General features: G+C 42.8%; 1 protein-coding gene across 3 annotated transcripts; it reads right to left on the bottom strand.

Annotated features, from left to right (window-relative positions):
• Positions 1-336: 336 nt before the first annotated feature.
• On the bottom strand, positions 337-24,677 carry EIF4E1B (eukaryotic translation initiation factor 4E family member 1B). 3 transcript variants are annotated; one of them, XM_088465429.1, is made up of 7 exons: positions 24,585-24,677; positions 23,864-23,964; positions 18,477-18,572; positions 14,706-14,769; positions 8,743-8,856; positions 3,986-4,125; positions 337-560 (listed from the first exon to the last, which is right to left on the bottom strand). In XM_088465429.1, exons 1-7 carry the CDS (start codon positions 24,600-24,602, stop codon positions 446-448), a joined length of 648 nt encoding a protein of 215 aa, XP_088321555.1. In that variant the 5' UTR covers positions 24,603-24,677; the 3' UTR covers positions 337-445. The 3 variants fall into 3 exon arrangements, with proteins under 3 accessions (XP_088321555.1, XP_088321556.1, XP_088321557.1); XM_088465430.1 differs by lacking the exon at positions 24,585-24,677 and adding an exon at positions 24,333-24,351; XM_088465431.1 differs by lacking the exon at positions 18,477-18,572.
• Positions 24,678-26,126: the final 1,449 nt, after the last annotated feature.

The following is a 26,126-nucleotide window of genomic DNA, read 5'->3' on the forward strand; positions in this document are numbered from 1 at the left end:
TTTATTTATCCACTACTAATGTGTTACACAGTTGTGGTATTCTATCAGAGCAACAGGGATGTTAATTCACAGAATAATGAAAATGAGAGCAGTCAGTACGAGTCTCCGCAGTCTTGCCCAAGAAACATATTCCAGTTCATTTATTTAACATAACCAAGCACAATACTAATTGACCACCACAGCAGTCATCTGTAGAATAACTGTAGAAATAGTTTCCAGTCAAGATGCAAGTCTTCCCGTTACACCTTAACCAATATATCCAACTGTCACCCAGATGTCGTCATAAGCCTGATTACCAGACTATGTACAGGACAAACAAAAAGTCACCCACAGTAATGAACTGTATAATATTTTATTTACATTTAACACCTTCTACACATGTTCACCACAAGGAAAAAAAAAAAAAAAGTGCTACTAGATTTGTAGATAATTGGCTGTAGTGTCTTCAAACCACAAATTTGTTCTTTGTCAGGGAGCTACTCTTTGTAGCAGTGTCTGCATGAGCCTGATAACCAATGACTACCTTAGAAGACAGGCCTAGTCTTTCCTTGTACACTTTGCTGTAGAGAAAAAAAAAAAGAAAAAAAGTTTGTCTATAAAATGCAGTATTGCAGGATGCATCTATCTTTACTTTATCAGTATATTAATGTTTTCAAACCTACACATTCATGGAGAATAAGCATGCCAAGTATCAGATGTGGCAACTAGCTTCTAGACAAAAGTCGCAAACCCTTGTTGCACTACACGGATTTGTTCGAATCCAATACACTACTTGAAAAAAAAAAAATATATTATATATATATATATATATATATATATATATATATATATATATATATATATATATATATGCTAAGCTGCATAACACAGAAGTTTTTGTGCTTCACTAAATATATCCCATCATACTCCTTTGCAATGTTAGGAGGTAGGTGCTTTTCTAACTTAACAGGCTAAGGGCCACATTCAATTTGAGTCGAAAAGTCCAGACTTTTCGCCTGCTGGACTTTGCCTCCTGCGCCTCCTTTCCAGGTGGAAAAGTATTGCGCACGTGCCCGATAATCCCCGTATTCAATTTCAAAGGACACGAAAACGGGACCCCGGTGATATTTAGAGCAGCAAAAAAAAAAAAAAAAAAGGGAACTTTTGGAAAAACTTCCCATCACCCCTCTTAAAGATGTGCAGACATGGGGAATCCCTATGGGTACCCCAGTTTTTGCCTGCTGAAGGGAAGTCTGGTTTTAAAATAGCCACAGCAGGTGCATAAATATGGCTTTGAAGAAGGTGATGCAGAAGAGCATTGAGCAATTTTTTTTTTAAATATAACTATGCCCGTCAAATTTGGGGGTACATGAAAATGGGTGCAAGCATATTTTAAGCCCCTAAAATGATTTTTAAAAATGCTTCAAAAGTGCACCTGCCGCTACTACCCGCAATGAAGTAAACAGAGGGGTTCCCATATGTGCGGCAGGCACATATGGGAACCCCTCTGGATTGAATTTAGCTATTTTACAAGTGTCTTCCCCATTTTTTTTTAAACCCCAAAAGTTACATTTTTTTGAGGTGTCTTTTTTTATTTTTTTTTTATTTTTTACACACACTGTTTTTAGGGGGCATTCCCAGGGGTGCAGGCCCTTTTTTTTTTATTATTTAATCCTGCACCCCTAGACCCCAATTCTGCACTTTTTTTGCCAGCTAAAGGCTGGAGAAAAATCTCCGTTTTTTGTTACATTGACTTTTCGCACCAGCGAAAAGTCTTTGTAATTGACTACAGGGATAATGACAATAGGCAATAATGATGCTATCGGCAATAAATTATCGCCGATAACGGGTTTCGCCTGAAATAAATGCATGAATGAATACTGCCTCAAGTGTGTTTTTCCTAAGGTTTGGGATAACCAGTGTCCCCCCTGATTTTAGTGTAAAATGCAATGGACTGGAGGAACCATAGAGGTGGTGTCTACAGTGGTATAGTCCTCCTACCATGGTTCCAAACCAGCCAGGGGCCACTTGGCACTAGGACAGATTACTCAAAAGTGGAAGCTCATGCCTCCATGCCACCCCCACCCAATTTGGGGATAACTAGCACTGAGCTGAAAGTGCCAATGCCGATTAAACAGTAGGGTTATCCAGACTTTTTTCTCCTAACATACATAAGTAGACTAAGATTAGATGGACAATGTCAAACACACAATCATTATTCCCACAGGCTAACTAGTTGGAGTGATGATTGTGTAATGTGTGGCCAGATTTAGTAAGGCAATAAAACTGGATTTGCGAAACACTATTAAAAACAGATCAATTGTATAAACATGAAACAAATATACCAAGAGAAGGTCAAGGTTGGAGTACTGTAGGTTATAAGCAGTAGAGCCTACAGGGTATATAGGCAGGTTATAAATTCACCCACTAATCTGACCTAAATAAAATATGAGCTAGATGCAGGGAGGTATGTTCAATGGTCAGTGTGAGGAACATTTTGTGATATACAGTGTAACAAAAAAATAACACACAAAAAAAATTAAAAACTGAAACTACTACTACATTACAAACCCCCAACACTATTATATACATTACTCACACAACAGTTACGATTGTGAAAATAAGGAAAACATAGGAGGTTATACAGTAAAATATGGCATAGAAAACAGGGCCGGACTGGCCATCTGGCACTTCCCAGAAGGACAATGGCCAGATGGGCTGGTCTGGATGGCCGCAAGCACGCATGGCAGCACTACGCTATACTAACCACAGCTAGTTTCATCTGCTGATGGCCGAGTCATTGACATGACACAGCCACGTGATTATGTAGTTCTGGAGGCAGCTGGGTATGAAAAGTGCGATGGGAATCAGAGTAGACAGCATCTTCAAGTTCCAGCACCACCTGTGACCTGGCATGCAGAGCTGCTTGGCAGCACCGCCTCATGGACGGCACTGTTTGGAGCGAGCAGCTGAGGTCTCGTCGGATCTTCTAGCTCTCCCAGCGCAGGCAGGCATGGTCATGAGGAGACCACCGGTGGCCATTGAAAGTAGGACAGGAAGCGGGGCCCAGATAGGTAGCAGGTGATTTGCAGAGTGGGAGCATAGTGTTCTAATGGTCATTACTGTGTGGCAATGTTCTGGGGGGGCATTACTGCGTTACATGAATAAGGGGCATTACTACTTTGTGGCATAATTTGCACTCTGGGTACTATTGTGTGGACGCGCCCCTTCCCAGCGAGACCACACCTGCTTTTTTCAGCACGCGCTCGCCCCGCTTCGGCTATGCATGGAGGCAACAATGCTCTTTATTTACACAGGGTGCCAAAAATGTGTAGTAATGGCTGTGTTTTGTTGTGCACAGATATGTAGTCCACTGCGTTCAGCACCCCTGCCCTAAAAAATCCCTGCAGTGAACTAATTCTTTACAACTGCTAAGCTAGGACTTGGTCAATTGGGAAAATGCCTTCCCTTTTCTTTGTGTACAACCTCGACCAATGAAGTGACAGCTTTACCTAACAGAGCCTACCAAATGTCTGACTATGGAGCATGTTTTAATCCCCTGCAGGATGAGCTCTGTAGTGTGCATTTGTTCTATTGATTGCTTAGCGACCGACCAGGTTGATGTGTTCACCATCGCAACCATCGGGGCTTGCAACGAGACCCTAAGGTTGGGTCTTGGAAACTGCAAGCCCCAGGGAGCTTCCTGCTATGGTCGAGCAGGAAGCTCCCCACTGACATCACTGATTATGTCAGTGCAGCTGCCCACAAAACGGCAGGCATTCCTTAAGGAACGCCTCAGTTTGTGAAACCACCCCGCCTACAAAACGGGGCAAGCTGACGATCAACAGCGACAGCTGCCCCTTTTGTAGAGAGCTCCGGGGCTTGTGTACACGCAGTGCGGCTGCTGCTCGTGCACAGGGTTAACCATTGACCAGGTTGCGAGCGCATTGGTGCTTGCGACCGGGTCTGAATGAGACCCTCAGTGTGTTGGAAACATCAGAGTTACCCAATAGAAGTGACAGCTTCTCTATTCTCAGTTTCTCTCGTCCAAATTGCAATTTTATCTCCTTTTGCCCGAATGTTAATTACTGCACCACAGACTTCTTCACTGTATTCATTAAAAGCTTCCCCAATCAGACACAGTAACTGGAAGAGAAGAAATATACAAAAGCTCATTTGGGATGATTTAGTTTTGGAATAGTTTTCTGCAATCTGTGCAGCACAACATTTACAGATGGAACTAGAAACCAACACAAGTGTAGCAATGGGCAAATATGCGCACCAAAAAAGGGACTTTATACTAATTGGGTCACTTCATATTTACCCATAGAGCCTGTATTTGTAAACTAAAGTTACATCCTCAACCCAACTTCACCCCCAATTAACACAACACGGTCTCACTGCAATGGTTTATGATCATTTATAATGTGCAGATTCGGGGTTGGAAGCAAAGCAAAAACAAGAAACAACCTGGTTAAACCATGTTGCGCTGCATGTGGGACATATGTGATATGTGCAGTGAGAATTTAATTGGTGAGGGAGTGTCCAAAATCCAATCTAATTGCATACTAAAATTAAAGCGGTCCAGCATTTGTGGGCTACATGTTGCATTAACGTGGGTGAGTGGTGTGGAGTGACTGATCAGCAGCACAACACTCGCACCATACCCAGTGTGGAATGGGAATGGTGCTGTGGTGATAATGGTGCAATGGGAATGAGGATGGAACCAATGGAAATGAAAGTGAAAATGAAACCAGCCAGAGACAGATGTGGGGGCTAAATCTTTGACGGGAGTAGTCACAGTGCTGCTCCGATGAGGTCCTGGGCAGGTAAGGGAGGCGTGGTGGACCCTTTCAGGGGGCTCCTTGCCGTGCGGTTCAGTGACCAGCACGTCACCCCTGCTGAACCTATGATCGACAGTCTAGGATGTCTCGGGAGGTGGTGTGGATGCGGAGAGTGGGTCGGAACACCTGGGCAGCGTCGCAGGTGAGAGTCTCAGTGTTACTTACCTACCGGTAGGTTTTGTGGTGAGAGGGGGATGTCGACATTGTGGCAGTTGAGGGAAAGGTGGTAGCTGCAGAATGTCGGTGAGCAAAGTCTATAGAATGCCGGTGGGTCTGCAGGTGCACGACTCTACTGTTGGTTGGAGGTCATCGGACCTGAGGTGGTCAGCGATCAGCATGTGCAGCTGGGGGGATTGTTTGGCTGCTGGGTCCCCTGTGGCTGGTCCTGGTGCCACTGGTGTTGCGGAGCCACTGGCGCGGGTGGGTGAGCCGCTAGACCAGATGCAGGCATGTGGTCTGGGACCACGTGGGGTGGGGGGTAGTCTGCCTGGGACACTGTTAGGCATGGTGGTCCAAGGTGGAGCCGAACACTGATGAGGTGAGCGGTGCAGACCAGCAGGCGTACGGGCGATGTGCGGGTGGTGGTAGGCTGCACCGGTGGTCCCTGGTGGGGATGGAGAAAGTCGGTGGAGGCAAGCCAAGATTGATGTGGGAGTCTCCAAAGAGTTTCTGAAGTTATGTCTTCTTCAAGGAGGTGAACAACCTCCTTGATGAAGGCATAAGTGCCGAAACTCATTGGGACACCCACATTCATCTTGGCTTGTCGCCACCAACGTTCTCCATCCCCACCAGGAACCGCTGATGCAGCCAGCCATCCCCCACTTGGCTCACCCCATCTGTGTTCGGCTCCACCTTGGACCAGCCTCCCCCAGCGTGCCTAACCAAGTGTCCCGGGCAGACCACCCCCCACCTCAGGGGTGGTCCCAGACCACACACCTGCATCCAGTGTCCTAGCGGCTCACCCACCCGTGCCTCTGCAACACCAGCGGCATCAGGACCAGCCACAGGGGACCCAGCAGCCAACCAATCCCACCAGCCGCACACACTGGTCACTGACCACCTCAGGTCCGGTGACCTCCAACCAACAGCCCTTTTGCCCTAAGAAACCTGCCTGATCACAGTGCTCCCAGAGGAGCACTGCACGAGTACCGCATGATGTGAGGTCACGCGGTCCAGCCTACAAAAATGGGGGAAGTGGATTATTCACATTGAAGTCACTAGATTAAAAAATACACACGCACGCACTACTCCATCATTTCAGCTTTTTCATGCACTGTTATTTTAATCTTCGCCACCAGGTAAAAAAAAAAAAACATCAATGCTGTATACTACGTCCAGCTATCAACAGTTTATATATACACTTCATAGTACTTATATTTGTCATCGCGTCTGTGAGCCATGCTGCTAATGTGGTGACAACTTGTTGGATGTCTAGAATGGCCCAGAGTTGGACCGAAGTCGACAGACGCGATGACAATATAAGTACTATAAAGTATATATGAACTGTCACTTGTCTATGATAGCTGGATGCAGTATACAGCATTGGTGGTGTTTTTACTGGGTGGTGAAGATCAAAATAACACTGCATGAAAAAGCTGATTGAGTAGTGCCTTAATTTTTTCGGATATATGTAAAGTTGTACTGTGAACTGGTACATCTATTGAAGAGCACCCCAGGGATGGGAGGGGGCTTCAAAATTGTATCTTGCCTAGGGCCCCATGAGGTCTAAATCCGGCTCTGTTGACCATAGGGCCAGCAGGGGTGGCATGCTGGTCACTGAACCGCATGGCAAGGAGCCCCCTGAAAGGGTCCACCTACCTCCCCAGTCTCATCCCCATCCACCACCACACCTCCCATACCTGCCCGGGACCTCATCGGAGCAGCACTGACTACTCCAATAAAAGATTTGGCCCTCACATCTGTGTCTGGCTGGTTTAATTTTCATCGGTTCCATCCTCATTCCCATCGCACCATTATCACCACAGCACCATTCCCATCCACACTGCTCAGCAGTGCAACACTTGCACTATACCGAGTCACCCCACACCACACTCACCCATGTTAAACACAACAGTTTTTACCACTACACCCAGGTAGAGCGCACCTTACCCCCTTTATTCACATACACACACACAAATGGTAGCAGTCCTTTTATGGACCAAGTCATTCTGCACTGGACCAATTGCGAAAGCTGCATGCAAGCAGCTTCCGATTAGGTTACTGCAGCAGGAGGAGTCATGCCTCCTGCATGCATTAATGATCAGAGCTGCATTCACAGATGCAGCATCAGGTCATCTGCCTGATCCTTGGCTGGCTGAGTGACCATCGCATATGTCTAAAAAAGGCCAGGAAAAGCAAAACGGCGGCAACACACCTTAGTTTGGGAAGACTGAGGCCATCCCCGCCCGAAAATGACAGCAGACTGTCAATCACTTAAGCTGGCCACACACTAGACCAACTGTCATCCAACCAGCCAACTAGTTGGTTGGAATGAAAATCTGGTAATGTATGGGAGTAACTGATGATCAGCAATTTGCTCCTAAATGCCAGAAGACAGATGAAAATGGAAGTCAGACAAGTTTGTTAAATGTTTGATCTAAACAATTTGTTCAAACAGTTTTTAGTCCATTTTCCGGCGTTTGGGAGCAAATTGCTGATTGTCATTTGTTTTCATACCTTCAAAGATTTTCATTCCAACTAATCAACTAGTTGGATATAAATTGGTCTAGTGTGTGGCCAGCTTAAGTCTGCTGTCCCTCTGATTCCGATCACGCAGGACCAGTTCTCCTACCCTCCAACATGACCCATTCCATTAGGTACAAAACACTCTGCTCCTGAATGTATGATTGCAATCACCTGTGTTGAACTAGGTAATTGATGTGACAGGTGTTTCATCACAGGTGGCTGCAATCATAAATTAAGAGGGAAGTCCAGGAGCAGAGCATTTTGTACCTAATGGAATGGGTCATGTTGGATGGTCTGCGTTCTGCACATGCACAGAACAGATTCTGCGCAGCCTATAGACTATCAGTAATCAAAGTTCAGCAGATTCCCGATACAAATGACTACAGTCTCACAAAAGTGGTTTGCTTTCTATTGTAACAGCTCCTGTAATGCAGCAGCCCCAGATTGAACAATGGCCAAAACTCCATCAGTTTCCATATACATGTTTCATCCCAGACTAATGAATTGGCAAGTTACAGATGTGTCCACATACACCTTTCCTAAAATCTAGCCATATGGCTAAATGTGCAGTGCCTTTAAATCTACAAATTAGCCAGACCTTGTGATTTTTCATAAAATTTGCTACTTTAATCTGATAGATTACACAAATACTTTTGCAGGAAACAATAAATTGGGATCCATCTACTTGCTACTTGTCGTGGTGCATCTTACCCGTGCTGGCAACTCGTACCAAATTAAGCACATCTGTACATCAGTTACAGGCTGCTACATGCAGTTGGGCTTTCAGGTCAATCGTAGTCAGCACATAGCAGGCAGACATAGGACAACACTAAAAGAAGGACTAGGAGGATGGGGGGGTGGTGGAATTAATAGCAGGAGTTGCTCACATGTTTACAGACCCTTTAAACATCATCAAGAGTTTCTAAACTGCTTGCATGTCCACATTAACAGAATAACCAATCTAATAGCATGTCTAACACACAGCGTAGCGTTAATTAACTGTTATAGGTTTTCATTACATTCAAAACTATTTTCCACACTGCCTGCTGATAATTTCCTATCCAACACCACTACAGAATACACAAATGAAACCCCCATCCAGGCCAGGACCATGACCTGCCCATGACTGTACATTGGAAGCCAAAATTGGCAATATATTATTGACTCAAGGGAGGAGAGACTTTTTTGGGAAATTGTTATTCTTTGTAAGACTGGAAAACATCTGTCCACTTACAGTCTCAAGCCAAAGGGAGTCCAAGTCACTGTGTCTCTGCTGCTTGGACAGAGTGATGAGCCACCTTCCACCCCTCTTGTTCCGACTGTCCTCCCACATGGGCTCAATGCCATCCTGCACACAAACATTTAGCATCACTGGAACATACAACATTGTTAATTTTTAATTTGAAAATGCAGCAAATGGCCTTTATCGCAGGAGGGGAAAACTTTATATAATCAAACTTCAAAAATAATAGCATTTCATTTAAAAAAACAAAACCTAATCGGGAATCACTTGTTACAGAGGACACAAGATAAAAAAAAAAAAAAGGACTGCCAACAATGCAATACAGAATTACAGGGTTTATTTTGCTTATAATTAAATCATTTAAAATCTAGCTTATCCTTTAAATTACAATAAAAACAAAAAGTATAGGGATTCACACACAAAGGGGAGCATCCATTAAAAAAAAAAAAAAAAAAAATTTGGATCAATTTAGACCTTGCTGGTGAGTTATTTAAAAAAAATTACACTATGTGGAAGCATGATAACAGTCACATCATTGGCATTTACAACATGCATACCACATGTAGAAATCCAATGGAAAATAGGCAAAGTTCTTGCAATAAATAAAAATCTCAAAGTTCATAGCAGGGACCCCCCTTTGCCACCAAGCAATCAAAAGCAGTTCCCATTATGAAGACTATCTGCTTAAAAAGCACCACCTGTAGATCATTTAACAAGTGTCTGCCAGTAATAAGTACACCTATGCAGCAACTAGGAGATTTGGAAAACATGCACTGCTAGGGGTGCACTGCTTTAGACTATCATTAATATACTATCTAGTGCATAAGGACACCAATATGTACATATACATCCAGGGCAGTGCTAGATTCTTCTGCTGCTCCCCAGGGATCTGAGCGCCCCTGGCAAGGTAATGGACTTGACCCCCCTCCCGCCATAATCTCAGGAAGTGCCCCCCCAGTAGTAGTCCCCCCTATGCAGTGCCCCCAGTAGTAGTCCCCTCTATGCAGTACCCCCAGTAGTAGCCCCCCTTATGCATTGCCCTCAGTAGTAGTCCCCCTATACAGTGACCCCAGTAGTGTCCATCCTCCCCACCATAACATGCCACCAGTAGCGGCTCCACAATACAGTGCCCCCAGTAGCATCCACCCCCCATAACATGCCCCCAGAATCAGCCACCCCTATACAGTGCCCCCTAGTAGCCACACTCCCCTACTGTGCTGTGCTAGAAAAAAAAAAAAACACTTACCTGAACCCCGCTCCTGCCGACGACCGCCGTTGTCCACTCCTTCTGGGCCCGCTCTAGCTCTGCACTATGGGATTGGAGAGACCCATCATGATGTCTCTCCAATCACCCGCTGTGGGGGGAGCCGGAAGGCGGAGCTCATGAGTGAGCTCCAGCCGGCTCCCTCCATGGACGCAGCAGCCAATGAGAGTCTGACAGGCAGCCACCACTGGAAGCTGTGTGTTTGTAAACTGTGTAGGGCAGACCGCTCTCACTGCGGTCTGCCCTACACTTAAGGCCCGGGGGACTAGCAGGGTAGTCCACCCATTGGCTGCTGGTGGCACTGCTGGATGGTGCCCCCCCCTTTGTCCAGTGCCCCTGGTGAGTGCCATCCTGGGCAATGGGTAGATACGCCCCTGCTGCTCCCCCAGACTTGCTCCACTGCTCTGGAATGGTGCCCACATGTGAATAAAAACATTCAGCTCAGGTAAGATTGGCCCATTGCCGCATCTAATGGCTTATTGTCAGGGGCGTATTCAGAAAGGAGGGAGCTTGTGTGCAGTCCCCATCCAAGGCCTCCTCCTCTGTCTGGCGGCTGGCAGCGCACTGAGCGCAGCAGCTGTAGACTCTGGGCACTAGAGTCTGCTGAGTTTCCCTACTGCTCATGCACAAAAAGCCAGGAAAATGGCCGCTGTGGCCATTTTCCAGGCAACTTTTACAGCACTGATAGTGCCAACATGCAACTCCAGAGATGAAAGTATTAAAAATATAGATGCAGGGTGTGTGGTGTGGGCCAGTGTGCCCCGCACACCCATTATAGATACGCTCCTGCTTACTGTGATCGCTGGTCCTGTATATGCTGGAATTATGACATACAATACACTTTGTATAATGCATATTAAAGATGAATAAGTGCCAATTATTCCCTCATGGACTGGCCACACTCACTAAAATTTGGAAACCCCCTGGCTCCCCATTCAGCTATGGCAAATCCAGAACAAAATTATATTTATTTTTTAACACAATTTTACTGCCATTGAGGCTGGGTGATTTAATTAATGGATATTCACACAATCATTTTAAATTTGGTGTCTAATGCTGGACACCCCATTAAAATTAATGGCAAAAGCTTTGTATCTACATAAAAAGGTTGACTTCACATTTTCAAGAAAATTTTTAGTGAATTCCAAATGTATAAATCCCCATACCAGTGGGGTGTATCTGCTCTACTCAATACCAGTTTGGGACCACAAGCAGAACAGGCAGGTTATCACACTTTACCAGGAAATTAAACACAGATCAAATAAACACCAATTAGAATTGCACCAGAACTAATTGCAGCCACAGATCAAAAAACAAAATGGATGTCACATCTACAGCAATGGTATAAAAAGGAGGGAGATGCAAAATCCATAAAGCAGAAGATAAACAAAGATAAGAATTCTGTCTTAGGGCACAGAGATACTATCCGATCGCGTTTAAAATATAAACCTTTATTTATATTTGCTGTTAAAAAAGTCAAGATCTATTTAAAAAACACACACATATATATATATATATATATACATACATACACACACACACATATACATACATACACTTAAGAGTACTAAACCAATATTCTCTGTTCACTTGAGATTTCTCTTATATTCTTCAGCCATCTTAAAAATTGTAACAACTGTAAATGTACTGTAACTATTTTGATATTGTTGCAAAAGATGTTTCTTTATTACAAGTTTCTCTCTTGTGTTGTAATCTAGTACACTATTCACCATGTTTATTTTAAGAAATTACTTCACTCCCTATAATTTTTTTCTGATCTCAAATATATTACTGTAAACTATTCACAGGTGTAGAATGATTGTTTTATAAAAACAGTCATAGGGGATTTACTGCATCAACACTGAAAACTTGTTCTGCCCATCTCTCACTCCTTATTCCTATTGATCAACATAATGTTTAAGGTATTCCTTACCTCAAAATACACAGCTTGATGTATATATAGCACCCAGCAGCTGGAACTAAAGTAGTCACTACTGTATTAGGATGGCGGGACAGTCCCATAATAGCTGCATTTCTTGTCAGGCTGTATATAGATGCTAAAATGTAACACACAAATTAAAGTGCTTCTACTTTACTTTGTACATCTCTCATGTAAATAACACAAACAATCTATTTTCTATCATAGAGATAGATGTATGAAGGACTTAATTTTTACATAACATCAGGTCATCTTATACACACACATTCCGCAGCACATATCCTAACCCACTGCTCCATGCTCCTTCTTCACTATCTACCCCTCTGTGTCGCCCCTGTCTGTCTGCCCTTCCCCTTTAGAATGTAAGCTCTCACGAGCAGGGCCCTCATCCTCACGTGTTTCTCCTCCCCCTACTTATAGTATCATTTACTCCTAACTCCCCACAACGGCACCTAACACCTGGTTGCTCATGCCCTGCTGCTTGTGTTTTGCAGCTGAGTTTATAACCTTGTCCTGCATTGTTTTGTATTACTATTAACGGTTTTTCTTGTGTGCTCATTTATGTACTGTGTAAGGCGCTGCGGAACCTTTGTGGCGCCATATAAAGGATAATAATAATAATAATAATAATAATTATATATAGTGGTATAATGGGTACACATTTAATAAGATTGAAGTAGTTATTGTACCACAAATTATAACATTATTCCATAAACAGCTGATACTGTACATTACATCTGTATTCATCAAACATGAATTACAAAGAGGTAAGTGAGCGAGATGACCATCCAATAGGTCTGTTATGATGCTGCAGTATTCAGTCCAATAGTCTGCTAACCAGCAGTAATACATACAGTCCACAAGTGAAATTGTTACATTGTATAGATAAAGTTGTATTACAGTACTGCAGCTCAGTGTGTCTGTGGCACCACTTAGTACTCAGACAAGTATAAATTAAACATATGTAATGTTACAATATCACAGCCAAGTGTACCCAAGCCTATAATAAGTTTTTATATAAATCTTGAATTTTTAACAAACATAAATAAAGGTTATATTTTAAAACACAATCAGATAGTATCTCTGTGCACCTAGGACAGACTTTCTTCCAACTCATTTGGAAATTGTGTGCATTACGTCCATTTCTGCTGTTGCACCCCCTTATAACATACAAAAATAATTTATATTAATATACATCAATTTTAGAAGGGGTTCTACTTTCTGACTTTTGAGAATACATATAAAGGTCCAGTGCAGTGAGATATTTTTCTGTTTTGTAGACAAACAATGTGAATGGTTAAATCAGTGTCGAAGCCAGATAATTGGCTGAGACAGGATCGGTTTAAAATTAGATCTGTGTAACACCATTTTGCGAATGGCTGCCCAGTGCCATTTTAGTGACACTCACCACTATAAGTACATACGGTGATGCTATTTAGCGTCGTGAGATTCTCACGCAATAGAAATGTTAAGTCCTCACCACATAAATAGTTGCTAAAACATATAAACTAATTATCCCTGCAAAACACGTATCATAATGTACTCCACAAAACAGTCGCACAACGCAAACTAGCGTCTTTTCCCAATACTTACACACTTATATGAAAGGTTCCCTAGTATTAAAATTTAATATTCAAGGTTTATTCAGTGATTATTAATGTTGTGTAATAAAGGTCATTTGTTATCTAAGGTTTAGTACATGGTAAGCAGACAGTGTCTGGTGTTGTACTGATCAATATGTCTCCACAGATTTCCAATACCATCGGTGAGAAGATCGGAACAGACGTCTGCAAACTATGGACTATAGAGAGTTAAAACATTAAAATGTACTGTGTAATGTTAGCAGTTTAGATTAGCATGCAGTGGGAAAAAGGACAAAGGGCGGTTGGAGGCGGTTTGTGTCCATTTGAAATTGTCCAATAAACTATCGTGTAACAAAAGCACCTTTAAGAAGAACCAATGGAATCATGCCAAACTTGTCTATTGTATTGCCTATCCCTGCAAGGGTATACAAGTGCGTTCTCTGACCCCAGTCTTGAGTCTTCTTGCTGTGCTGTTGACGGAGGTTTCTAATGCTGATGCCGGTATCTGGGCCCAGAGCGCGTGCATATGTAACAATTGGTCTGTATGATTTATTTGCACTAATTGTCTTTAGATCACAGCATGTAACCATCTGTTTTTATGTTGAATAATAATTTTGTGCTTTGGAAACACATTCAAAGTCTGAAGACATTTAATTACTGTGCAACTTATTACGCTAAATTGCGACAATTCTAGAAGATATAGGCAGGATCGCATAGAGGTTTAAATCAGGTATTGCTAGCAGTATCATCGTAGGTCCAACAAAAGTGATCGAGATTAAACCATATATATTAAAGCCAAAAGAATACCAGTTCTGGGCTGGAAAAGTTGTCTTGGTTTGAAAAACAGTAAAATCTGGGATGGTCAGAAATAATTCACTAGAGGACAATGATTCTTGCTGGTATTTCTCCAGTATATATAACGCAAGAACAAATATACTTTTGAGTCCCATTTTATAGCGAGTCTTATTACCAGCAACATATTTAATTTACTATCACAGTGATATTAACCAATATGCTGGCATTTAACTTTACTTATCCGACCAGCAAGGACTAGTTATACCACACTGAAGAGAATATACAAACTCCACACTGGTAGCGTCATGGTCCAGAATTGAAGTTATGACTCCAGTGAATAAACCACGCCAGTAGAAACCAAGAGTCAACTCACCTTAAAGATTGAGTAGTCACAGCCAGATGATAGTTTACTTGCAAGCTGGATGTGTGTATAGAGCCTGAGGGAAGAAAAAAAAAAAAATATGTTAGCTAGGCATTATTAGCAGAAGCCTTCAGACCATACAATGCATATGTACACTGCTCAAAAAAAAATACAGGGAACACTTAAAGAACACAATGTAACTCCAAGTCATTCACACTTCTGTGAAATCAAACTGTCCACTTAGGAAGCAACATTGATTGACAATCAGTTTCACATGCTGTTGTGCAAATTGAACAGGTGGAAATAATAGGCAATTAGCAAGACACCCCCAATAAAGGAGTGGTTCTGCAGCTGGTGACCACAGACCACTTCTCAGTTCCTATACTTTTTGGCTGATGTTTTGGTCACTTTTGAATGCTGGTGGTGCTTTCACTCTAGTGGTAGCATGACGGAGTCTACAACCCACACAAGTGGCTCAGGTAGTGCAACTCATCCTGGATGGCACATCAATGGGAGCTGTGGCAAGAAGGTTTGCTGTGTCTGTCAGCGTAGTGTCCAGAGCATGGAGGCACTTCCAAGAGACAGGCTAGTACATCAGGAGACGTGGAAGAGGCCATAGGAGGCCAACAACCCAGCAGCAGGACCGCTACCTCAGCCTTTGTGCAAGGAGGAACAGGAGGAGCACTGCCAGAGCCCTACAATATGACCTCCAGCAGGCCACAAATGTGCATGTGTCTGCTCAAACAGTCAGAAACAGACTCCATGAAGGTGGTATGAGGGCCCGACGTCCACAGGTGGGGGTTGTGCTTACAGCCCAACACCGTGCAGGACGTTTGGCATTTGCCAGAGAACACAAAGGTTGGCAAATTCGCCACTGGTGCCCTGCGCTCTTCACAGATGAAAGCAGGTTCACACTGAGCACGTGACAGTCTGGAGACGTCAAGGAGAACGTTCTGCTGCCTGCAACATTCTCCAGCATGACCGGTTTGGCAGTGGGTCAGTAATGGTGTAGGGTGGCATTTCTTTGGGGGGCCGCACAGCCCTCCATGTGCTCGCTAGAGGTAGCCTGACTGCCATTAGGTACCAAGATGAGATCCTCAGACCCCTTGTGAGACCATATGCTGGTGCGGTTGGCCCTGGGTTCCTCCTAATGCAAGACCTCATGTGGCTCGAGTGTGTGAGCAGTTCCTGCAAGATGAAGGCATTGATGCTATGGAATGGCCCGCCCGTTCCCCAGGCCTGAATCCAATTGAGCACATCTGGGACGTCATGTCTCGCTCCATCCACCAACGCCACGTTGCACCACAGACTGTCCAGGAGTTGGCAGATGCTTTAGTCCAGGTCTGGGAGGAGATCCCTCAGGAGTCCATCCGCCACCTCATCATCAGGAGCATGCCCAGGCGTTGTAGGGAGGTCATATAGGCATGTGGAGGCCACAAACACACACTACTGAGCCTCAGTTTGACTTGTTTTAAGGACATTGCATCAAAGTTGGAGCAGCCTGTAGTGTGTTTTTCCACTTTAATTTTGAGTGTGGCTCCAAAACCAGACCTCCATGGGTGTGATTTTGGTGTCAGCACATTCAACTATGTAAAGAACAAAGTATTTAATAAGAATATTTCATTAATTCAGATCTAGAATGTGTTATTTTAGTCTTCCCTTTATTTTTTTGAGCAACATATTTAGTATTTTATCTGTAGACCAAGTTAAGTTTGCAAATAGTTTAATTAAAAAAAAAAAAAAAAAAAAAAAAAAAAAAAAGTGTACTAATACATTAGTAGCATAATCACACTGAGTCACAACACCAAATATCTCCAACAGTATGTACAAGTTAAAAAGGGAGGTCACAGAACATACATAGGGGTCTATTTAGTAAAATATTCAGAAGCTGCTTCATAATTCTAGTCTACTCTCACATATTTTACAGACAGACCATGCGATAAAGGCATGTCCCGGCAAGGAGAAAACTGGACTGCTGTAACCATTCCCAGCCTTTCACAACAGCATAAGACAGCAAGTATGAACTGAGTGCATGAGAGAGCGAGTCAGCTGTACCTGGCGCATGCTCAATGCGGGTTCTGACAGAAAACGACACTCACAACGGTGACACTGATCGAACCCAGCATGCCGACATGTTAAAGATGCTATTTAGAGCATTTTAACAGTGTCGGCTTTACAGCTCCAAGTACAAACATGATGGTAAGCATTGTGTGACGTTGTAAAGCAAACACTTAACATGAGTTACATGTTGGCATGCCAGGTTTGACCTCAGTGTCACCCATTGAGAGTGTCCATATTTTAACTGTCAAACACACACACCCAACCACGTTCCCTGTTCCCTTCCTATGTTAAAGTCAGTATTGCTCAAGTTAGGTGGATATGTAGCCTAGAGAATAAGAAATGCATCCGAAGTTTGAATTGTTATTCAACCAAGCAGGACTAAGGGTTCGATTCAGACCAGTTTGCTAGGCTGCGTTTGCACGTAGCCTGCCGATGTTCGCAATCTGCACATGCGTATAAGACACAGTGCGTGAACAAGTCCATATGATAGTGAAGTGATCGCACATTGTATACAGATGCTTCACTAGAATGAGTGACAGGACGTGCCATTTGTGGGTGGTGGTCGATGAAAATGGGGGTGTAGTGGTGTGAACGCAGGCGCGTGTGCATCTGGATGCCATTTCAGGGGTGTGCATAGTCAGTGTACACGTCACATGGCTGAATTACACACAGCAGCACTCTGTGCTTGCGGTAGGGTATGGCCAGCCACAAGTGCTGCGTATGGGTCAGATGTTACCGATTGTTTAATACACGTCCTGGACATGTACGTTACTAAGGGAAAGTGGACGTCTTGCATCAGGCTGGTGAGCATCCAAATACATACCGCAATCGCACAGCAAGACATAGTGGGCGTGCTAACGTCTTGCTAGCAATCGCAGGATTTGCATACTTTGGCTGCTGACTGCTGCGTGCGAATGGGTCTGAATCAGGCCCACAGTTCACACAACAGCTGTGTCCAAAGTCTTTGGGCACAGCTGCTGTGTGAATATATAAAAGCAGCAGGAGGTGTCTGTAGAAGAAAGACTCCCACTACATGCTTCTGTGATCCGCTGCTGCTTCTGAAGTATTTCATGGTTCCGGGGCCATTGAAGCTGTGTCCAAGGATCCAGCCACTGGCCTCATCACACCGAAAACTGGTCTGACATTGACAGTCTCCACCCCTACAGCATAATCATGTTGCCACTTAGGGGCACTACGACAGTCGTTGCAGACAGATCCGCACAGATCGCCAAACATTGGGTTTGCACACAACTCTGAGTCAGGCACCAAATGTGGCAGGAATCACGCACCAGAGGCCCAGACCAGGGCTGAAGCTAGCTATGAGCAACTAGTGCAGTCTTACAGAGGTTCTGTAGGAAGCACAGTCTCCCCCCCCCCCCCCCCCCAGTACTCCAGAAGGAAACCCAGCACAGTATGTGCAGCCAATCTAGGGTCTTGAGGATGCCCCAGTCAGTCCTGCACAATATAATGACATCATGAAGTCACAGGTTGGGCCCAGACTGTGCTGGGTATGCAGACCAAACAATGGTTTGAAGAGAGTGTAATGCCTCAAAAAAGGTCTCATCTGTGACAGAAGGAATAGTAGGAGGGAAGAGGGGAAGTGTCCTGCAGGTGCCACTCTAAACATCAAGTACTAGCCCCACATGTAGCCTACCCCTGTAATAAATTATAAAGTAGCACAAAGTAAACAGGTAACCATATGGAGTAAGGTGCCATACTCACGCCCAGAAGTCTTCCACAGTGTTGAATGTTGTAACAAGACGCAAGTTACACTGCCATGGTTGGCTTTTGACATTTTTGAAGAACCATAGTGCCCATCTACAGAAACAGTAGACATTGATTCAATCGAATTTCAAGCACTAAGGAAGCCTTTGCCAATATCATTAACACTTCAATTTTATATAGGAAACCCTTTGCATGCCCTTTTAACATTTTTGAACAATATACCAGGGGTTCCCAAACTCCATAAATATCCATGAGAGGAGAGGTGGTTCAATCAGATTAACTGAGGTGCTAATTAAGTCACCTGTGCTCAAGCACAGTTATCCTTAAAACCTGGACTGTAATGGTGGAGTTTGGGAAGATAGATCCAACTGGGTATCATGATATACAGAACTGTTTGTATTGTGCCTCACAAGTCCTTTGTTATCTCTTGCCAAGATCAGATAACCACAATACCATAGTGAACTTAGAATATATTACTTATCACTTGTAGTTCGCAATATTGGATTCAAATTTAAGTTCAAACAGTTTGAGTACAGAATATCAACCCATTATCTGAGAAAAGGAGTTTAGTAATGACCCTCACTGATTTCATCACAGAGTCATTAATCACAAACAGGGTAAAGAGCTTGGATCAAATCTAGTAGGAGATATATATTTTATTTTATTTTTCTTCTTTCAGGTGGGTCACTAATCACAATGGTAATTGCCCTGGAACAAACCTGGTAGGTGATGATTAAACATACACATTTTAAAACAATTACCATATATTGACCAACAATATGATCGCGTTCTGCTTTTGAGAGTTCCTAGAATGTATTTAAATATGTGTTTTCTGTATTAAACTTCAATTGGTGTACTCAATTTGGAATTTCTCAGCATGTATTGTCAATTAATCATTGGGGGGCCTCACCACGGGGGATACTTTTCACCGGAGCACTTCAGCAATCAGTAATAACCCTTTTAAACCAGTTAAAACACAGGTTAACCTGGGTTGCTGCTAGGTGTAAAAAGTTCCAGGGTTAGAAACCCAGGTCTAATGACCCAGCAATTCAACCCGGGTAGTTTGTAGGGGTTTAACACGGGAATGACCTGTGTAACCCTGCAGTGTAATTGGGTAACCCGGGTCATCTGACCCAGGTCCCATTTACAGGATGGAGACTTCCGGATTTTTTGGCGTTTGGAGAGGTCATCATCTCCAAGCGCCGGCAGACCAATTCCACTGCACCAGTTTGCAATGTGAATGACGCCGATCAGGGAATAACTTGGATCGGCAGTGTGATCTGAAAGGCATCTGTCCCAGTTCTGTAATGGGTCAGACCCAGGAATGTAGTATAAAAAGGAAGAACACTGCTAGTTTTGTATCAGCATTCCTCACCTGTCCCAGTCTTCTGCACATGTGCGATAGTCTGGTATACAGAATGTATACCAATTTCACTGCGCTGGTGTACATAATAGTTACAGTAATAAGATCTTTGTAATAACTATATTTTATATACTCATTATGGATTTAATGAGGCAGTTTGTAAAAACAAATAGACTTTAATAACAAAGTTGATAATATAAAGTTGCAACAATTTGCACTATGTAATAAAATATAGCACTTTACAGCAACAGTGTGCAGTAGGTCTAATAAAGTTCCATATAAAGGAGTATTAACTTGCCAGCTCACCTAAATGGGTAAAGGGGCACAAGCCACACTGAGAATTTATTCCATCAATATCTTTAGTAGGTAGAGAAATCACTGTGTCAGCACTATTATTTCATATATGAGCGAGTGCTGATGAATGAGGTCACAGCAAGAAAGAATTAATGTGGTTACCTCAGTCCATAATACAGGATGTCCTACTGCATAGGTGTCAGTATAGAAGGAAAAGCCTGTAGTCTCAATTTAGGGAGCAGAAATTTCCATGTGAATCAAGGCTGGATCAGCCACCAGCTGAAATAGCTGATGGAACAGTCTCTCATAGGTTTAGGAAGAGTAACGGCTACTGTAGGTCCCTGACTGCTAGAAGTGAACATCGCTGGATCAAATCTGCGCTGCAGCTCCCAGTGCTGTCGAACCATCACAAGTCAAATTGAAGTCTGGACCACTGTCTTATGCAGAGCGCTATGCATTACTTGCACTGTAAGTGAGACCAGCACTTGAGAGGATATATCAGGGTTGTGGGGGGATGACGTCAATACATTTTTTTTGTTCACTAAATCAAGGGAACTTTCTCAAGACTAGTGCATTTCAATTGTGGCAGGTGTCCCAATTCTTTCTATTTTAGCACAAAGTTGATTTCCCACATGTGACCTGAGGTCATGCATGCGCAGAGCCGCTGGGGAGGCAGTGAGGTGGCAGTGGAGAGATCCCATAAGGAGCGGGACTCCAAGAACAAGTGCCATCTGAAAATGGCATTTGTTCTAGCAGAGAAACGCCAAACACATTACGTTTTCAGATCTTGCAGAATATCAAGTGGTCATATTGGAGTCCTGTTAATGAATGGCCAGTTACCTTAAATATGGGGAAACTAGCATTTCCGCCTGTGTAGCGGGCCATTAGGTATGATGAATAGACCCCTTACGGATTTACAGTATTGTGCGAGAAGTATTCCTTTCCATACATACTAATACCTGTACATCAACTTATCTCAAGTACACATTCATTTTACAGGATCAAGAGCCAAAATAACGCTCTATTCAATAGCACAGTCCCATAAAAAAAAATTTTTTAAAAAGTAAAAAAAGGACTGTTAATCTACATTACATTAACTAGCTGCATGCAGGAGATGGCAAGATTTTCTGTGCTGAGCTTTTGTTTAATAGCAATAATATGTACCCAAGTCATGCATAAAATGCTGTTTCCATAGGATTTTTAGGGATATGTTAAATAAACTAGCCTTAGCGGCTAGTAGATTTTCTAGTGACCAAAAAGGCTTATAGAAATACCCACTGAAGTAGACCTTGCACACAGTAGCCTTCACCAATATTGCTGATGTTCAATCAGGACTGAACATGAATAATGCTGTGTATACACTAAGACGATGGATCGGTCAGCAGACTGCTCCATCATTAGAGCGGTCAATTAGGTAACCTATACACACTTACCAATCAGCCAATAGATATGTTGCGGGCTGATAACTTTTGCAGCTAAGTCGCAAGAACTTGTTGCAGCTAAGTCGCAAGAACCCTGGCACGACAATAGGGGTCATTTGGCGCCTTTGACATCATGACATCTCTCCTTGCACACACTGTGGGGGCCGGAAGGTGTAACTCAGAAGTAAGCTCCTGCCTCTGGCTACAGGGTAGGGGCCTCCAAATGCCTGCTGGCAGGACCACAACTGGGGAGGGCTAAGGGGGCATGTGACCCAGGTGCCGGACTTGAGGGGGTGCCGGGGAGAGGCTGCCAGGAGGCTAGGTTGCTGCTCTTGTAGGCTTGGAGCCACATCCCGGCCTTGAGAGGCACAGAGACACAGTCAGTCTAAAGTGGTGCCAGTCGCAAGCCAGTCAGTGCTCGTGAACCAGCAGCCAATCAGCAGAGGCTGTCGGTCCAGTAGCTCTAATTGGTTCTCGAGTGGCGCCACATCACAATGACGGCAATACTGACAGTTCCCCAGCATGTGGCAGTCCTGCCCCGAGCTCACCCACCCCATGGCCCTGGCATGGGGTGGGTGAGAAGGGAGATGGGGAGAAGGGAGATGGGGCCTTACTGTGGCTTAATGTAAAGGGGGCCTTACTGTGGCATAATGTGTTGTAAGGGACATTACCGGGTCACAAAACCACACCCTCTGTTGTTTTTTGAGGGGTGCCAAATTATGGCCTTGCCCCAGGTGACAAAAATCCTAGTTTAGGCCCTGCTGCTGGTAACAAAATATCAGCAGGCGCCCAGCAAAAGAAAGCTGCGGCAGCAGCGCCTCCTCCCCAGCCCAGCGTGCCGCATCATGCAGGCCCTGATTTAAAGATAAATAAAACTGAAGAGTTGTCAGTCAGCTGGGAGACACGGGGTGCATGGAGCAGTGAGGAGAAAGGTGTCAATCACATCATTTTAGCCCTGGCCTCCATTACGCAAAGTTGCTATTACCGGCATTACAAAGCAATGGGAGGGGCACAAACACAATTCAGTGCAAATCTCCCATTTCAATTAGGAGACTTGCCTACTTTTCCACCTGAGCCGCCAGAGAATCAGGATTCTCACAGCATTCCAGGAGAGTATGCAAGTATGAGAAACACCAATAAGTACACTTCTGCAATACACCTAACAATATGCACACTTCAGTGATGAGAGGACAATGTTCTGTGGTATATGGATGAAGCACTGTATAACCCCAATTATATTGGAATGTTCATATGTAAACATTTCCATTTTTGTACTCTCCAGGGCCATCGAGAGGTTTTATGGGCCTAGCTATGAAGGGGGGAGTGGGAGTAATTGCTGTGAACCACCTCACTAAGGGCCATATTCACTTTGATGGCAAATCGATCGCACTGAAGAAAACACCTGACTCATACATGGCAACCCCTCAGGAATAAATTGCGCTAGTTTAGAAGTTTGCCCCCCAAATTAAAGTACATTTTTTGGGGTGTCCTGACAATTTTTTAAAACTTTTTTTTGCCACAACGTTTAAAGGACACTCCCAGGGGTACAGGCTATTTTTTTTTAAGCCTGCATCCCGAAACCCCAATTCTGCACTTTTTTCACCATGTAAAATATGGTGAAAAGTTATCCCCATTTTTTTTTTAAAAGACTTTTCGCACTGGCAGAAAAAAAAAAAAAAAAAAAAAAAAAAGGCTTTGAAATTTAATATGGGGATAATTGAAACATGTGAAAATTACATCATCGGCGATAAATTATCGCCAATAATGGGTTTTCACTTCAAATTGAATATGGCCCTAAATTGGTGACTGGGATCTAGAAGGGTTTGCTGCTCTCACATGAGGCAGGAAAAACTCCCCCAAATTCTGGAGCATTATGGGAGAGCAGGCAAATATGCATTAAGTTTGTGTTTGTCAGATGTAGACCGTAGGCATCAATGGTGGGACAGAATGACTAACTACAGTGACAGTCACCATTTGAGATGAGAGCGATAAAACATGGATATTGTGCTATATAAGAAAACATTAGTCAGAACATTTTTTTCTGCAACCCCTTCCCCTCTCCCGTCCCCCCCCCCCCCCCCAAAACTACATATCCACCGCTGATTACAGATGTTCTATACACTGCTTAATAGGCAATGAGAAAAATAAAATATGGTTTTCTTCAGCCCATAGTTTATGTTACAACCATCCTATCACTTCCCATACGGCCGGTTTACTTCTGCTGCCAGCAAAAACATTTACACAGCTCCCCCTGGTGGCGGATTGTTTTGCCAGCTTGTTCAGGAATTCAGCCCCATCCGTATTACCTGCTCTGTAGAAGATGTTTCTCTACATGTTCCAGAACGACCACTTCCTTTTTCTTTTTCCTTTTCTCGTTGTCTCTCCGCTGGAGACCCTTCATGGTTACCTAGAGGAGAGATGTCATATAGCAAATGTAAGCGAGAGGTCACCACCACACTAAATGCCCAGCATTAAGGAAGGTCCGTATCACATCTACACAAGCAAACTGCTCTGTCCCATTGCACGGAAACAGGATTTTGTAGCTGAAGTAACCTCACATTACTCTATCAGAGGAGTTGCTTTTAAACCTAAAGTGGTATTTACTAACCATCGTTTTTATGTTGCAGTCTTCATAGTGAAACGCAAAAAGGCGTATTCATTAAAAAAAATATATATATTTGTTTTTATATAGGTTATTTAGCATACAGAATTTTAGTATAAAGTCTAATGTAACAGTATTCCGATTGCTAAATAAGACATGTACATTGTACTTACTAGTAGGTAACAAAATCTCAGAATGGAAACAGCATAAATAAGACATTCACTAAAACAGGGTTATTTTACTTATTTCCTTATTGCTAACTCCAGTGGTAGTTTTCCTGTAAAAGCAAAGTTCTCATAGATATAATAAAAGTATTGTGAATTCAATTATGCTGTCTCTATCTCTATATAGAATATATATTAAAGTGTGTATTATATTTATTTAGCCATACTTCAGATTTAAATATCAACTAATGCTCCACTTACACCGTCAGATGCAGCCATCTTCTTCCTATCCTAGAGAATATCTTAATCCAGCTTCATCAATTAAATTTATATATGGAACATAATCACATCTTAAAGAAACAGAACACTCTCTGTGTCTGAATGTAAGGTACATTTCCATACTCTCCAACATCATCCCTTATGCCAGTGGTTCCCAAACTCGGTCCTCAAGAACCCTAACAGTCCAGGTATTAAGAAATTCCATGCTTGAGCACAATGGTTAATTAAAAGTGACTGACATATTAAGTAAGTCACCTGTGCTTAAGCATGGATATCCTCAAAGCCTGGGCTGTTAGGGTGCCTTGTGGATCAAGATTGGGAAACACTGCCTTATACCTTTTACAAAATGAGCTCCCAAACGTCCTAATTAATTTACTATCGCAAATAACTGATGATTAAATTCATTGAGAAGGGTGTTTTTATATAAAAAAAAAACATGATCATCATATTCCACACTGGTAATTGCAGTATAAATGTGGCAGGATGTGAAACAATATTGAGCTGATTGATAAGGCATTTGTTTCCAGTCCTTGGTACACCTCTGTGGGATTTGTTTTATGATATCACACATGTATGTGACATTAGGCAGTGTCTTCTTTATGTTGTTGCCTTTCTGTATATTATAAATACAATTTCCATACCCTGTTATTGAAGAGAACAGCAATAAATAAAAAACTGCATAGTTTTTTAAGCTAACCTGTAATACTAATCAGCAATGTGTTTTGTTTTCTGAGTAGTTGTAATTTGAGTAATACATGTCAAATAACATTTTAACTGCATTAAAAATATTATTGCAAATGTTTAATTATAACACAGTTCACCTAAACATATTAAATTGTATAATTGTGTCCTAGATGTACCCTGATGTATATATAATCAGAACTGTATATAATCACACTGAGGTGTTATAAGCTTCTTATTTTACGTTTGTACCACCTTTATTGAGATGTTTAATTTGATTGAGGCATCAATTAGTGATAATCACAAGGGCACGGGAAGTATTTATTCCTAAATAAAAATGTGTTTCCCTGTTTTCCCAATTTTAGAATAATTAAATAACACCTGTCTAATCAACAGTATGGCAAAGGATTTCTGAGGAAAACTGTGCTGTTAATCCAGGATAGAATAATGGATTAGATGCACACAGGTGTTGAAAACATGGGTCTTGCCAAACCAGAATGATGATTAATGTGATCGCTGACCAAATCTCACTTTATATGTTTTATAGCTTTGGTTTTAAAATCTACTTTAGTCTACTGTGTATTTACTACCGCATATAGGATACAAGGTTTATTTTTGGCAGTAGCTCCCAGCAGTGACTTTCATATTTACGTCCATCTGTTCCTTATTCTGTCTGTTTTAGGTTTTAAACATACAAACTAAAGGTATATTAAAGGCCCAATAAACATAATAAACATTGGAGAAGGATCTACTAGCTATACTTTTTTTTTTACTAGTTCTAAATGTATCAAAATTGTCATGAATTTCAAATATATTTGTGAACTTATTGTCCAAACTTTATTC

Source organism: Taudactylus pleione, unplaced genomic scaffold, assembly GCF_031769625.1.
Source record: "Taudactylus pleione unplaced genomic scaffold, aTauple2 ptg001990l, whole genome shotgun sequence".
NCBI classification, from domain to species: Eukaryota; Metazoa; Chordata; class Amphibia; order Anura; family Myobatrachidae; genus Taudactylus; species Taudactylus pleione.

What these genes read in the sequence shown, in the direction of transcription:
- EIF4E1B (XM_088465429.1), bottom strand. An exon ending in GTGACTACTCAATCTTTAAG is followed by an intron (nt 8,857 to 14,705) that starts GTGAGTTGACTC and finishes GTTTGTGTGCAG; the next exon opens with GATGGCATTGAGCCCATGTG. An exon ending in GAAGCTGTCACTTCTATTGG is followed by an intron (nt 561 to 3,985) that starts GTAACTCTGATG and finishes TTTTCTCTACAG; the next exon opens with CAAAGTGTACAAGGAAAGAC.